Source organism: Panthera tigris, chromosome C1 (assembly GCF_018350195.1).
Source record: "Panthera tigris isolate Pti1 chromosome C1, P.tigris_Pti1_mat1.1, whole genome shotgun sequence".
NCBI lineage: Eukaryota > Metazoa > Chordata > Mammalia > Carnivora > Felidae > Panthera > Panthera tigris.
In genome coordinates this window covers 115,719,406-115,735,630 of record NC_056667.1, presented here as the reverse complement: position 1 = coordinate 115,735,630, position 16,225 = coordinate 115,719,406, and the positions used below count along the sequence as shown (strand labels likewise).

Genomic DNA, 16,225 nt, shown 5'->3' with positions numbered 1-16,225 from the left:
AATATAGATATATATAGATATATAAATATATATATATCTTCTTTTTTTTAGAGAGAGTGTGCATGCACAAGTGGGGGAGGAACAGAGAGTCCAATGTAGGGCTTGAACTCATGAAGCGTGAGATCATGACCTGAGCCGAAGTCAGACCCTCAACTGACTGAGCCAGCCAGGTGCCCCTGGATTCTTTAATAGTCAGATGTTTATTTAAAAATCTGATCTGTCAGGGTGCCCGGGTGGCTCAGTCAGTTAAGCGTCAGGTCATGATCTCACGGTTCGTGGGATCGAGCTCTGCATCAAGCTCTGCGTCAGGCTCTGTGCTGACAGCACTGAGCCTGCTTGGGATTCTCTCTCCCCTCTCTCTCTGCCCCTCTCCTGCTTGTGCTCTGTCTCTCAAAATAAATAAACTTAAAAAAAAATAAACAATAATAAAATAAAATCTGATCCACCAACTTAGCGTTTTCTGCCAACTCAGGGTGAAGAAACCCTCCCAGGCTTTACCGTCTTTTGCTTAGGTGCTGCCTTCGTGGGAGCCTCAGCAGCCGCCATTGCTGTCTACAGGTGCTTGCTTAGCCTTTTTTGCTTCCTTGGTAGCCCTGATGGCTTATTCTCGAGCCTTCCTGACGTCAGGTTTCTGACCCCTCTTGGCCATTTTACCAGCATGAGATGCACCAGTGACAGCCCTCTGGAATTGGACTGTACAGGCGGGTTCTTTCCTTTTGAATTTCTTCTGTCCCTTTTTGTGTTTCTTCTGTAAAGTCCAGTTTCTCTGCTGAGGATTCCTCTTGGAAAGGAATGCTGACTTGCATTTTCATTAAGAAATTAGAAAACCTTCCCCTCAGTCCTGGCATAGGGCCTCCCATGTCCAGGGTAGATTTTGTACCTAGAGAAACTGACAGCTTGAACTTCGTGGCTGCAGCGGCCACGAGAAGGAAAGATGGTGAAGAGAAAAAAAGCACAGCCGGAGCATCACCGCCCAACGGGCACAATTCTGTGCCATCTAATTTGATAAGAAAATAATCCACTCTGCACGGTGAGCCTACGTGTGACATTCGAAGTCTGCTTTTCTTGTTTTGACCTGATGGGTACTAACTGGTAACAAAAATACATAAAATTCATGGCATCCCAATAACATGGGGCAAAGTACATTGAGCTGGGGCGCCTGGGTGGCTCAGTCGGTTAAGCATCTGACTCTTAGCTCAGCTCAGGATCTCACAGTTCGTGAGTTCAAGCCCCGCACTGGGTTTCTGATGGTGCAGAGCCTAGGATTGGCATTCTGTCTCCCCTTCTCTGTGCCCCTCTCCTTCTTGTGTGTTCATGCGCTCTCTCAAAATAAATAAACTTATATATATATATATACATATACATACATATATACATATATATATATATACACATATATACATGTGTATATACATGTGTATATACATGTGTATATACATGTGTATATACATATATATATATATACATGTGTATATACATATATATATAGTTGTGTTCCAACCTTTACTTAGGAACACTGAGCTTTGCACTTCATAGAATTTTCATCTGCTGTAACTTTGACTTTTTAAACCTTTAAAAATGTAAAATCACAACAGGCAGCATCTGACTTGGCCACCACACAGGATGCCCCATGACATAGTTCACTTTGGGCCACGGGACTATTTCTGCCTCAAGTGTAAAATAATTGTGTGTGTGTGTGTGTGTGTGTGTGTGTGCATACACACCCACTTCTGGGTTAAAGGATAGCAGCCATCTGCATCACAGCCACTGTATGGGAGGACAGCTGTCCTGGGTTCCCTAACCTGGGTCAGTCCTTGAACAAGAGACAGCCTTTGCAGTGGACAGTTGACTTTGGAATTCCTACCAGCACAGCTGATCTGAATTTCCATCTCATGCCACCAATCAGCCAGGGTTCCGGTTTCTGGAACATAACGATCAGTTGCCTTGGATGTGGTCACACAATATTGCAGATACTACCGGCAAAATACAGAAAGCCTCACTTTACACTGGTTTGCTCACTGGCCACCCCATTTTACAGCAAACATGCAGTCTGTCATGTTTCTCGTTGAACCTAGTATGTGGATTGATTCTTCTTCCTTTAGCTTTTTGCTCACTTTATAATAACAACACATACTTTTGCTTCCACATTATTTAAATGCTTATCTTCTCACTTCAAAAAACTACATTTTTACAGTCCTGGTCATACTGATTGTAGTTTTGAATCGTACCCTCGTTTGCTCCGTATCACTGCAAAATTTTATGTTTTACTGCCTGAGAATTTCCATTCAATTCTCGTCTGTTTTTCTCACTACAAAACTTGAAAATCAAAACACCAGCTTGATGGATTTTCTTGAAGACCCTAATCTAGTCCACAGGAAGATATTCTTTAGAAGCACAGAATTTCTATTTCTTACAAAAAATACCCATGGCCACGACATGCTAGAGATGGAATCCCCTAGCTCCAGGGCACATTTAAAAAAATAATTTGCACATTAAATGATGATGAATGGTGCCAGCCTCAACGGGGTGGATGGGTGGCAGGCTGGGAAGAAGGAAGTATTCAACTCCTCTTGCAATGTACACGTGTGAGCTTCACAGTGCATATGCCCGCTGGGAGGTGAAGGTGCAATGACGCGCTTCCCGGAGCTTTCCCAGGAGGGGAACCAGACGGACATCCAGATCCACAAGGCTGAGAAGTGGTTCAAAAAGGGGAGCAAGATGTTACGCATCAAATACGTATTGATGGGAATGCAAGCTGGTGCAGCCACTCTGGAAAACAGTATGGAGGTTCCTCAAAAAACTAAAACTGCCCTACAACCCAGCAATTGCACTACTAGGTATTTACCCAAGGGATACAGGTGTGCTGTTTTGAAGGGACACATGCACCCCCATGTTTATAGCGCCAAAGTATGGAAAGAGCCCAAATGTCCATTGATGGATGAATGGATAAAGATGTGGTGTGTGTATATATATATATATATATATATATAATGGAATATTACTCGGCAATCAAAAAGAATGAAATCTTGCCATTTGCAACGACATGGATGTAACTAGAGAAGCGAAATTACGCTAAGTGAAATTAGTCAGAGAAAGACAGAAATCATATGACTTCACTCATATGAGGACTTTAAGAGACAAAACATGAACACAAGGGAAGGGAAACAAAACAATATAAAAACAGGGAGGGGGACAAAACAGAAGAGACTCATAAATATGGAGAACAAACTGAGGGTTATGGGAGGGGCTGCAGGAGGGGGGATGGGCTAAATGGGTAAGGGGCATTAAGGAATCTACTCCTGAAATCATTGTTGTACTACATGCTGATTTGGATGTAAATTTAAAAAAATAAAAAAGCAAAAATACTTGAGTGTATTCTAGGCCAGCTACCATTCTAGACGTAAAAATCTGCTCTTTGCATACACTTGAAACAAATCCTTATTTCCATTTTATGTCAGAACACCTAGCTCAGTGTCTCATTATTAAAGACTTAACAAATACCAGATGAAAAAATGTTTGCTGGCAACGGGCATTTTTAGTAAATCTGGATTAGCTAAACAAAAGCAAATTTCAAGAGTATCAGAAACTTTAAAATAATTGAGAAGGCGAAAACCTACTTGTTTACTTCACAACACCCAGGTCCTTATGATGGAATACTAGTCAACCGTAAAAAAAAAAATCTTGCCATTTGCAACGACATGGATGGAGCTGGAGTATTACACTAAGCAAAACGTCAGCCAGAGAAAGACAAATACCATGATTTCACTCAGACGTGGAATTTAAGAAACAAAGAGAAAAAATGAAAAAAAAAAAGGCAAACCAAGAAATACTGTTTTTTAAAGAAAAATATTTACATTTGAGTGAGACAGAATCTGAAGCAGGCTCCTGGCTGTCGGCACAGAGCCCGATGCAGGGCTCGAACTCACACGCTGACATCGTGACCTGAGCTGAAGTTGGATGCTTCACCGACTGAGCCCCCCAGGAGCCCTGAAACAGACTCTTAACTATGGAGAACTGATGGTCCCCAGAGGGGAGGTGGGTGGGGGATGGGTGAAACTGGTGATGGGGATTAAGGAGGACACTTGTGATGAGCACCGGGTGTTGTATGAAGTGTGTGTGTGTGTGTGGGGGGGGGGGGGGGGGGGGGGGGGGTCACTATACTGCACACCTGAAACCAATATAGCACTCTACGGTAACTACACTGGAATTTAAATAAGCACTTAAAAAGGAAAAGACACCCAAATCCCACTTGCATATAAATGAATTGTAGAAAAAGTTTATTTGCTGGTCACTGATTCTTGAGATACAATTCCACATTGATGATACGAACACAAAATGACAGTCATTAAACCTTGCTAGCCCCCAAAAGACTTAACTTGGTAAAAGCACTCACGTACATATACTTGAAGGGCTTTCTCACTCTCCAAGTAATTTAACTTCCAGTTTCCATCACATGATGTTCAAGTGCTCTTATGGGTTAGCCGTGCACAGTCTAACAGAGAACCATGTAGATGGTCAAGCAAGAGTCTGTATTCTTTATCTGATGGTAACAATAAAAGCTGCAGTAAGTGGGGACTTTTCTATCCAGGAAGAGAAACTAAAGACAGCTATGAAATGTGCAAAGAAAACTAGAGACCAGGACAAAGAGGCAGCGTGAGCCCAGCTACTGCACGCTGCAATGCCAGCAAGGGCAGGTAAGCCGGTTACTGACCGTTTTCCTTACTGACAGTTTGTCCTCCAAGAACCCTGTCAATGGCTGCATTTCACTGCACGTAGTTAAATACAAAGAATTAGCCCTCACAATAAAATCACATTTTTCAGAAGAAATATAATACATTTAGAATCACTGATTGCCTTTTCTTCGTCTTTTTTTCCTTGAGCGTGTAGGTGTTTGAGTCTGCTGTGTTTCTTCTTTTACACCAGGTACAGGCTGTTTGAAAACTATTTCGTTATCTTTATCGTCAACGTTCATTTTAGCCACTTCCGATTTTCGCTTCTCCAAAAATGTTGGTGTGCAAACTGGTGTGGGGCCCTGGATTCAATGAGTAAAAAATTGTAATAGAGAAATAAAGGAAGATATTAGGAATGACTTTACCCCCCCCCCCCATACTCCTTGCCCTATATTTTTACAAGTTCCCCGTGTTATTTTAGGCCTGTTTATACCTTTTGGTGATACAAGTGCACATAACACAGCCTAGGCCCTTACCAAAGTTAGTGTCAAGCTCACAATTAACTGGAATAGAACGTGCTCCATTATAGGGTATTAGGGAGAAAACGAGTCTCACATTTGTAAAGATGGTAGCCTCATTTCTCCCTACTGACTCAGTCACTTTGCCGAAAAGGTAAACAGTGCCATACGCTCACAGTAACTTTTGCTAAGCTCACTGCATCTGCCAAATCACCAGGATTTACTAAAACAATCACAAGGTTAAATTTGAAATTTTAATAAAGTGACAGCAGCATGGACTGCTTTTCCTCTTTTATCTTTTTAAAGTAATCTCTACACCCATCATGGGGCTACAACTCACGACCCTGAGATTAAGAGTCACACGCTCCACCAACTGAGCCAGCCAGGTGCCCCTGCTTTTCCTCTTTCAAATCATTTCTATAATACCCCATTTCCAGAACAGTGAACACAATTTTACCTGGCTATCCACAGTCTGCTCAGGGGTGCCAGGAGTACACGGAGCTTTTTTCTTCTTCTTCTTTGATAAGACCTTCAACAAATTTTAAGAGACTTCACCAATCTGCATATTTATCAGCAACAGTAGTCTTGAATATGTATTTCCCCATTTATCTTTCCCTTATACCTGGCAGATAACATGATAAAAAAAATTTTACCTGGCTATTTGTAGATTTCTGAAGACCAGTGTCTGAAGCACTTCTTTTTTTCTTTTTACATAAAACCTTAAATAAAGAAATGAACTGGCAATGTCACATATGTATGCCATTTACATGCTTAACTTATTAGATCCTTACACGCATAATCAGTAAATCCTCTCCAAATGACAAAGCATTTCAATTTAAAAACCAAAACTCATGATCTTAAGGCAAAACTGGGAGAGAGACCCTCACTAAGGAATGGGCACAGCTGTGGAGGTTGAAGTAGGGCCAAACCTGAAGTTGGCCATACAGAAACCCGAGTCAGATGTGAACCAGAGGAATGGTAACAACAAAAGCTACAGTTGGTTAAAGTCCGACTCTTGATATTGGCTTGGGTTGTGATGTCAACTGGGCTCCGCGTTGACAGTGTGGAGCCTGCTTGGGATTCTCTCTCTCAAAAAAAACAAAACAAACAAAATATATATATATATACACACACAAATATATATATTTAAAAAAAAAAAAAAAGAAACGTGAACTGGAAGAATGCGAAAAGGCGGGCCCCGTCTTAGCCCAGTTCAGGATTGGGCAACGAAACAGGGCTGCTCTTGCAAAAACCAGCAAACAGGCTATGGGAGAGTCATTTTTTGCAGGCCTGTTTTGCAGCTTCACTGTCCCGGCTCCCACACGGTTCCCACGAGCGCCAGGGCCCTGGGACGGTGACACGCTATTTTAACACCTACTGGGAAAGTGTGTGTTTAGGATTCGAGCAAGAAGTGAACAGCCAGGAATTTGAAAATCCGTGCTAACTCATTTTCATTAAGTTGTCTCGTATATTTCAACCCCTGGCTCATTTAATTTGCAGAACTGACGCTTATTGGTTAATTCCAATCTATATGTTAAGAAGAAATATTTCTAATTCCAAAATCAGAATGGCAATAAGAAAGATCGTTGATTCACAGCCTTGATGTTTAAGGAGAGCATATAATAAACCAAACATTTCATTCTGAATGACATCTTCAATAGTTTTCTATAAGCATTATAGTTTTTGGTTAAACAGTGGTTTAACTTCAGTAACTTAAAAACAGATCATAAAAATTTTGCAAATGACCTAATCCCTTTCAAGAGTCTCCTCTTCTGTATAATGGAAATAACGGGATCTACGCTAACAAACTTTTAGAAGAAACCTACAGTGCAAGGTTTCAAAAACTTAGACAAAGCCTCAACACTGGGCTAGACACTTTATGTATAAAACCATAAACAGGCTGTAATTATTGAGGAACAAAGCTCACCCCGTGAAAAACTATGAAAAACATTTTGTGAAAGAATATTTACCAGTGGAGGAAAATCATAATCAATTCCTTTTTTGGCTAATCTCTTCCTGAGTAACTTTTCTTTCTTTTTAAATCGCTCCTCCATCTGTAGCTTTTGAAGAAGTGTCCGATTCTGATTATACCGTTTCACTGCTGGAAAGGATGGCTTTTTAAATGGAATATGCCACTCTCTAAAAAGTTCTTCGTGTACCTTTTCAGGTGGTATAAAATGACCTAGATGTAAGAGAAAGAAAGAAAAGTGTTTCCAAACCAACGGGACGGAGAGGATTCAATGTTTTTGTCAAGATAATGGGTCTCCCGTTTTCAAGAGCAAGAGTGAAAGAATACGGGGGCGGGGGGGGGGGGAGGGCGGCTAAAGGAAAGGCACACAGCCAACAATTATTGTTAAACGCCAAGAACTAATCCAGGAGCCAGGAATACGTAAGTGAACAAGAGGAGTCATAGAAGGGCATGTCGTGGTGGCATCAAGCCTGGGGGCAGGGGTCCTTAAAGCTCGCAGGATCTCAGACTGTGACCTGCCGTAGCAGAAAGATCCCGTTCAGCTCATCTCTGCGTACCTACCTCTCCAGGACTAAGCCAGCTTCCCCTGATCTCCATCTCTCTGCTTACGGGCCCTTTGCAGGCCGTGGCGGCACACCGGGACTGTTCGCAAAGGCAGGCCCAACCCTCGACATCGACTTTCAACCGACACGTGGTGAGTTGGTAAGTACCCCAGTTCCCTCGCCTGGGGGTTGGGGTAACTCGGTCTCCCCGTGCTACCCAGCAGGATGGAGCCCAGCCGCCTACGCACTACGGTGCTTGCCAGCTCACCCTCAGTGACTTCCTTGTCCCCGGACTTCTCTACTCCCTACAAGTATTTTCCTTGGCTCACCTCCAAAACACACTACTTCCACTCAAAAAAAAAAAAAAAGAGAGACAACGCGGCTAATCCTCCATTTGAACTCCTATCAGAGTTCAGAACCTCTCGTGTGATCTTTCGAAGTAAGACCCAGCACAGCACTGATCCTACACATGCCGTCCCGACATGTTTTCGGTCGCCTCTTGGGCCCATCTCCTCCCGGCAAGAGCCATGCTTTTTATGTGCGAAATGAATCCATGACCTCGACGAGGCTGCTGGGATTCTCTCTCCCAGCGACGGGAACCGAGGGAGGGTGATGCTGCCTGGGCAGGTCGTCAGCCGCGTGTGTGGCTCCGGCACCTGGGATGGTCACACAATCCACCATCAGTGCAGAGAAGCCAAAACTTAGACTCTGCCTCCAGAGGCACTGGGCTCCGGACAGGGGTGCTCTGCGAATGCAGAGCTGGCAGCCCCACTCTCTGTGGGCCGCACTGAGCTGGTGTCGCCCCCTTCTGCTCCTCTCTTGTGGACGAGCCGCGGCCACCGTCATTCACACGACTCTCAGATGGGACTTCTTGCCTTTTAAATTTTTTTTTTTTTTTAACGTTTATTTATTTTTGAGACAGAGAGAGACAGAGCATGAACAGAGGACGGTCAGAGAGAGAGGGAGACACAGAATCTGAAACAGGCTCCAGGCTCTGAGCGGTCAGCACAGAGCCCGATGCAGGGCTCGAACTCACGGACTGTGAGATCGTGACCTGAGCTGAAGTTGGCCGCTTGACCGACTGAGCCACCCAGGCGCCCCGGGACTTCTTGCCTTTAACCTTATCCCCTCTAGGACCCATTAATGGCTTCCCCTTGCCCTCAGGATATCTTCTCAACTCCCAGATTTACATGCCCGGCCATCGGTAACCTGACCTCCTCTCATCTCCTGGCTCCCCTCACATTCCTTCACAGGCAAGTAAGTACCATCAGTCACCTCTCGCTTTGCACGTGCTGTCCCCTGGCGCACTCCCATTCAATCTTCAGGTTTCCACCTAAAGACCCTTCCTCGGGGGGAGCCTTCCACATCCCATGAGTGATCGGGCACCTGCCCTTCCATGCACTCCTAGTGACTCGTCCTACTTCCATCTCGGCACACACGGCTCTCACTCTAGCAGATTTTAAAATCCCAACTGGAAATCTGTCTAGAAAATGCACTCCTATCTCTGCACTTAAGTCCTCACAATGCATCCCCACAGAATGCGAGAGAAGAGCACTTACACTTCAAGAGTCTTTCACCAAAAAGGTAGTTGTTCATTGTTTCAGCAACTATCTTGGCAACATCTTCAGACGCAAACTCCACAAACGCGTAGCCTTTACTATTTCCAGTCTGCAATGGAACACCCACCAACAAAAGTAGAACAATCAAATTCTTACCAGTACTGAAACTCTTAAAATGCCATTAATTTAAATAACGTACGTAAGCCCCATTACTAAATAACATTACGACACCTTTAATTCTAACTTCAATGCACGGTGTGGGGATTGTTACGGGAAAAGAAAAAATCCAAAATAGTCTGAACTATCTTGAGTTGTTCCTGGGATTTCTTTTTGTATTTTTCATCTCATTTGCTTATTTTGAGAGCAAGTGAGCAAACAGGGGAGGGGCAGATAGAGGGAGAGAGAGAATCTCAAGCAGGCTCCACACTGTTAGTGCCAAGCCCAACTCAGGACTTGAATCCGTGAAATGTGAGATCATGACCTGAGTTGAAACAAGAGTCAGACGCTTGGACTGAGCCACCCACGCGCCCCTGAGGTATACCTGAGATTCTGATCACGTGATAAATACACTACTAGTACAACTGGAATTTACTGCATAAAGGAAATCTGGTAGGGCTCACAGTCCTTTACTCATCACCAGTTTCAACGGTAGTCACTTTATTCGTGTATTAACAATGCCCAGCAGAGGGGTGCCTGGCTGGCTCAGTCTGTAGAACATGGGACTCTTGGTCTCAGGGCTGTAAGGTCTAGCCCCACGACCGCACGCTCGGAGTGGAGCCTACTCAAAACAAGACAAAACAAAACAAAACAAAACAAAACAAAACAAAACAGGCGTCTGGGTGGCTCAGTCGGTTAAGCGTCTGACTCCTGACTTTGGCTCAGGTTAAGATCTCATGGTTTGTGGGTTCAAGTTCTGTGTTGGGCTCTGCACTGACGGTGCAGAACCTGCTTGGGATTCTCTCTCCCTCTCAAAATAAATAAATACTTAGGTTGTTTTTTTTTTCCCTGAAGTGTATTGATTTATTTCGAAGGTGGGGGGAGGGGGGCAGGGAATCCCAAGCTGACTCTGCACTGTCAGTGTGCGGAGCCTGATCTGGGGCTCGAACTGGAGAACTGTGAGACTGTGACCTGAGCTGAAATCAAGAGTCGGTCGCTTAGCTGACTGAGCCACCCAGGCACCCCAAATAAGTTAATATTTAAAAAACAAAACAAAACCCAAAACAACGCTCAGCAGATAGCGTGGTGGTTCACAGAGAAAGCAGGTAATATAATTTTCATTCTACACATAAGAACTGGGAAGACACTAACCCCTCAGTGTCACCAAGCTAATCAATAAAATACTGTGTTCATTTTCGGGGCACCTGGGTGACTCCGCTGGCAGCCAGCTCTTGATCTGAGCTCAGGTCTTGACCTCAAGGTTGTGAGTTCAAGCCCCGTGTTGGACTCCACACCCAGCATGGCACCAAATAAATAAATAAACAAATAAATATTGTGTTCCTTTTCACGTTTTCTAGCGACCGGTCGTCTTCATGACTGATGGTAAAGGGATGCTGCCAACATCTCCTGAAATGCACATCCTGGGTTCCTGCTCTCCACACAACATAGTGTGTCCTCTCACTTGTCTTAATAACAAGAGCACGGGTTCTAGAGTCCAAATGCCCAAGTCTGGATCCTAGCTGTGACAGTTAGGCAAGTAATGTTAAGCCTCAGTGTTTCATTCTATTAAATGGGGAAAGAATAAGCACTCTCGCGGGGCTGCTATGAAGAAATAATCTGTAAGCGCTCCAGGGGATGTTAGTCAGGCATTTGAATGTTCTTTAGAGTGGCAGAGGATGCCATCCCCAAATATGCTACCCCGGCATAAGGATTATTTTGAGCTGAAGGCAACCGGGAAGTAGTGGATGACGAAAAAGCCGTTTGCCGTCCTCCATTTGCCTAAGAGCAGGACACGAATTTACAGGGTTCCGGCCAGAAAATGTAGGAGTGTAGGTGAAAGCCAATCTTTCTTCCCTTACGGCTCCAATTATCAGTAACGATAACTATTTCACAATTTTGCATTAAACATATCTTTGGCTACGGATCAAAATTGGTGACGAAATTAAGGAAATGAGCAGGAGGCTCGTTTGTAACACAGCGGTGCCGCTAACCAGCAGCTCTGGGTGCGTCAGCTGTCAGTTACCTGCAGCAAGATTGTGGTAAAACTTTGTATGTCTGAAAATCCCTCATAATACCACCTCTTTTTTTTTTTTTTTTAAAGTTTGTTTGTTTGTTTATTTATTAAGAGGCAGGGAAGGAGGGAAGGTGGGTGTAAGCAGGGGAGGGGCAGAGACACAATCCCAAGCAGACTCCACACCATCAGTCCAGAACCCTATGCGGGGCTTGATCCCAAAACTGAGAGATCATGATATGTGCGGAGGTGCGCTGGATGCTTAACTGACTGAGCCATCCAGGTGCCCCCTATAATCCCAACTCTTAACAGGGAGGGGGAAGATGGTGGAGTGGAAGACACACACTGATTCCAACTTACTGTACCACATTGTAAACAGGCATAAACCTTCTGAAAAGTGACTCGAAAATACATGTCAAGTGTCTAAAAAAAGAAACAAATAAAAAACCAAAAAAAGCCAGGGGTACCTGGTGGGCTCAGTTGGTAGAGCATGTGACTTCTGATCTTAGGGTTGTGAGTCTGAGCCCTACATTGGGTGTAGAAATTACTTACAAATAAAATCTGTAGGGGCGCCTAGAGTTCAGTCATTAAGTGTCTGACTCTTGATTTTGGTTCAGGTCATGATCTCCTGGTTTGTGGGATTGAGCCCTGTGTTGGGCTCTGCTCTGACAGCATGGAGCCTGCTTGAGATTGAGATTCTTTCACCTTCTCCCATCCTTCCTTTCTCCCTGTCTCTCCCCTGCTTACCTGTGAGCTCTCAAAATAAACTAAAAGGAAAAAAAAAAAAAAAGCGCCAAGCTTTTACCTAGTAGTATCAGAATGTTGGAAGTACTGTGCAAACAGTCAAAATTGGGGTGAGTGGGGAAGGTGGCAGCTTTATTATGCAACAATGCTGAAAATGGTACATTTTAGTGCATCTCCTTAAGGAGCGAGCTTTCTAAAAGAAAACTGACCTGAACTCTTCTTCAAAAAAGCCAATGTCAAGAAAAGCAAAAACAATTAAGCCAAAAGGGCAAGAAGACTGCTCTAGATATGCTAAAGAGCTAGAACCAAACACAATGCATGAACCTTGATTGGATTTCAGAACGGGTAGGGGAAAAATAATCTGATTATTAACTGAAAAAATTGAGCTAAAGAATAAAATATAAACTTGAAACAAATATGACATGTATGTTCATTCATACATGAACATGAAACATATAAAGGGGTTCCTGGTGCTAGCTTAGTAGGTTATGCGTCTGGCTCTTGGTTTCGGCTCAGGTCATGATCTCATGGTGGCGGGGCTGAGCCCCACGTAGGGCTCTGTGCTGAGCATGGAGCCTGATTGGGATTCTCTCTTGCTCTCAAAAAAAAAAAAAAAAGAGTAATGAGAAGAACTGGATTCATGAATAGTAATTCCCTGGACTTGGGGAGAAAATGAAAAGGATTGGGGAAGGGTACAAAAGGGGACCTCAAGTCTACCTATAATTTATTTCTTAAAGAACAAAGATCTGAAACAAGTATGAGATATAGCTGACACCTGATGAAAGTGAATGGTGGATCACTGAATAGTCATCAAATATGCCAGCAGACTTTAGGATGTTTAAAATACCTCACCCACATAATACACAACCCTTACAAAGAGGCAAATGGAAAAACAAGGGGAGGAATACAGACAAATGTTATTTTGCTCAGGATGGGAGACACTAGGGCATTTTAAGGTTAAAATCCTCTTTAATGTCGAGATGTTGCTTTGACAACAAAAAACTTCGGATCTATGCTTTTATGACAATCAGCAGATGACAGGTGCATCTCTCTCCCCTCACACACCAAATCGAATATAAAAGTTAACTTTGATAAAATGTGGAAAAAGTGTATCAAGAAAAAACAGATTCCAACAGTGAGAGGTCTATGGTTAATAACCCAAAGCGGATGTGTGCAGGGAAGAAAATACAGTGGCCGCTCCTCTATTAGGAAATGTAACAGCAACATTTATAAAGGATTTACTGCCGGTATCAGTCACTGTTCTAAAACTTTACATTCACTACCTTGTTTAATTTTTCATCATATTCTTCTAGGAGGTGTTTGCTATTTTATTTTATTCACATTTTACAGACAAGAAAATTGAAGCATGGAGAAATTACATAACTGGTCCAAGGTCATACAATGAGTGACCTGTACAACCAGGGTTCAAACCTAGGTGGTCTGGCTTCAGTGTCCTTATACTTAACTACTCAGTATACAGCCCTTTGCTATCATAGGGATGCCTGTGCCAGAGGCTAATACAAGACATTCGTACTTGAGGCACCTGGGTGGCTCAGTTGTTTGCATGTCTGACTTTGACTCACGTCATGATCAGGTGTGTGAGTTCGAGCCCCACATTGGGCTCACTGCTGTCAGCAAAGAGCCCACCCCGGATCCTCTGTTCCCCTTTTTCTGCCCCTCCCCCACTTGTGCTGTCTCTCTCTCTCAAAATAAACATTAAAAATAAATATTCTTGGGGCGCCTGGGTGGTTCAGTCGGTTGAGTGCCTGACTTCGGCTCAGGTCATGATCTCACAGCTCGTGAGTTTGAGCCCCGTGTCGGGCTCTGTGCTGACAGCTCAGAGACTGGAGTCTGCGTCGGATTCTGTGTCTCCCTCTCTCTCTGCCCCTAACCCACTCGCATTCTGTCTCTGTCCCTCTCAAAAATAAATAAACATTAAATAAATAAACAAACAAATATTTTTGGGGTGCCTGGGTGGCTCAGTCAGTGGAGTGTCTGACTTCAGCCTAGTTCATGATCTTGCTTGTCCTGAGTTCAAGCCCCGAATCAGGCTCTGTGCTGACGGCTCAGAGCCTGGAGCCTGCTTCGGATTCTGTGTCTCCCTCTCTCTCTCTGCCCCTTGTCTGCTCATGTCCTATCTCTCAAAAATAAACATAAAAAAAAAAAAAAAAAGATACTCATACTTGTTCCTCAAACTGAAGTTCATGTACCCGTGGCCTAGTAACCATAGAATAAATAGGATTCATTTATCAGGATTATCAATTTAAATTGAGGATTTGGAGCAATTTAAAAAAAAATAGCAAAACAAACATTTACATTAATACTGATTGTGCCTTTGCCTGTTGCCGGTTCTAAATCTTACCCTCCCCTTTCTGATATGAACTGTGATAAACAATAGTATATAAACGTGCATTGTAAAGTGTCAAAACCTACTTTTAAGATATAAAACGATCTAATCTTACCCGTTTACTTCTGGACAGTCTGAATCTCGTAACAGTACCAAACTGGGAGAAATATGCTCGGATCTGGGTTTCGTAAAGCGCTGGAGGTAAGTGGCCCACATAGATTACTCCAGGAGTAAGTTTCTCTTTCTCCTTTCGCTGAAGACGTAAAGACCAGGTAAACAAAACTTTTAATTAAAAAAAATCACATTGCAACACAACTTCAAGACTGCTGGCTTTCAGTCGAAGACAAAAGACTTGCCCTGCATTTCCAATGACAGAGTAGTAATTAAAAACTTTGGTGTTTAACGTCTACTTCCCCAAGAGGGCAGCGGTCTAGTGGTAGGTAGGTAGTCTTAGCCTCCAGTATCGCAGCACCCAGCGCCCTGTAAACGTTCCGTAAGTATATGCTGAATCGATGGATAAGCAATATTTGCACACATCATTTTAAATCTTCTGGCCAAACTCCACACAAATATACCCTTCAATTTTGCTTGCAGTTCACCGTTTACTCACACCCACTGAACTGAACAATTTGAAGACACTGACTTTCACAATCCCGAACAACCTTCTAGCACCTCAGTCATGCCCTTGCTTTCTATAAGCAAGAACTTTCACTTTTGTCAAATGTGTGTTTTATGCTTAAAAACCAAGGCAAATACAACTTGATGTCACGGGCCCTAGTCAGCCAATGAAACTCGGCAAACACTGTCTTTTAAGAACTCCAAAATCACCAACTGGGCAAACAAAACTCTCAAATTCGGGGGCAAGGCGGAGGCGTGACAACTCTAACCTGGGGTTGATTCCATTCCCAACAGCTGGCTTTCTCCCCTGGCATCACCCCGATTACCTCCCGCGTATTTCCATAGGAGACCCCTAAGGCCTACACGGCCAAATTCCATCTCTCGATCGGCATACCTCTTCCGGTCTCGGGGAGGCCTTGGCCTCCAAGCTCGTTAAGGCCGGCGGGCCACCCCGAGAGACGCTGGCGCGAGCAAGGCGAGGAGCGCGGGGGCAGGGAACCGCACGGGCTTCCGCGCTGTCCCGGAGACCCCCAGACCCGGCCTGCCGCCTCCCCTCTCAGTTCGGCCCGCGGTGGCTGCTCACCTGGGTTGCGCGCCGGCGAGACTGCGCCACCTCCTTCTGAAACTTGGCCTCCTCCTGCGGGTTCAGTGACAGGAACGGCTTAGCCGGGCCTGCAAAGACCGCCATGGCGACAGCTTCCAAGCCGAAGAGCTCCACGAGGCGGCCCCGGAAACGCCGAGCAGTCAGCTCCTCCAAAGCGGAAGTGGAGGCAGGAGACCTGCGCGGCGAGGCGCGGGGGGCGGGGCATAAAGCGAGGGATGGGGCGGAGCCGGGAGGGGCCCGAGCGAACACGGGCGCCCACTGCTGGCCGGGCCCCGCTTGGCCTTGCTCTCTTTCCGGCCATCTGTCTAAAATAGCAGACGCTAACTTGTTCCCGTCTACGTTGCGGCCAACCAATTTCAAAGAGAGGTTCGAGCCCCACGTTGGGTGTAGATTCCTTAAAAATAAAATCTTTAAAAACAAATAAAACACAACCAAGTAAATTTGAAGATCTAAATCGCTTTATTAAATGACTCATGAACCAGGCGGC

At 44.3% G+C, this 16,225-nt stretch overlaps 1 protein-coding gene and 1 pseudogene across 2 annotated transcripts; both read right to left on the bottom strand.

Moving 5' to 3' along the window:
* Positions 1-450: 450 nt before the first annotated feature.
* Positions 451-2,057, bottom strand: LOC107180477 (annotated as a pseudogene).
* Positions 2,058-4,249: 2,192 nt separating this feature from the next.
* Positions 4,250-15,907, bottom strand: NIFK (nucleolar protein interacting with the FHA domain of MKI67). Of its 2 annotated transcripts, none has more exons than XM_007091177.2 (7): positions 15,718-15,907; positions 14,632-14,769; positions 9,259-9,367; positions 7,159-7,370; positions 5,842-5,907; positions 5,646-5,717; positions 4,250-5,032 (listed from the first exon to the last, which is right to left on the bottom strand). In XM_007091177.2, exons 1-7 carry the CDS (start codon positions 15,820-15,822, stop codon positions 4,844-4,846), a joined length of 891 nt encoding a protein of 296 aa, XP_007091239.2. In that variant the 5' UTR covers positions 15,823-15,907; the 3' UTR covers positions 4,250-4,843. The 2 variants fall into 2 exon arrangements, with proteins under 2 accessions (XP_007091239.2, XP_042850150.1); XM_042994216.1 differs by lacking the exon at positions 15,718-15,907 and adding an exon at positions 15,404-15,670.
* Between the last annotated feature and the right edge of the window lie 318 nt (positions 15,908-16,225).

Bases quoted from the DNA above. Each gene is read 5' to 3' on its own strand.
- NIFK (XM_007091177.2), bottom strand. From the start codon at position 15,822: ATGGCGGTCTTTGCAGGCCCGGCTAAGCCGTTCCTGTCACTGAACCCG. The intron at 14,770-15,717 runs GTGAGCAGCCAC...TTACGTCTTCAG, and splicing joins CTCGCCGGCGCGCAACCCAG to CGAAAGGAGAAAGAGAAACT. The intron at 5,908-7,158 runs GTAAATATTCTT...TCTTTATTTAAG, and splicing joins ATTATGATTTTCCTCCACTG to GTTTTATGTAAAAAGAAAAA.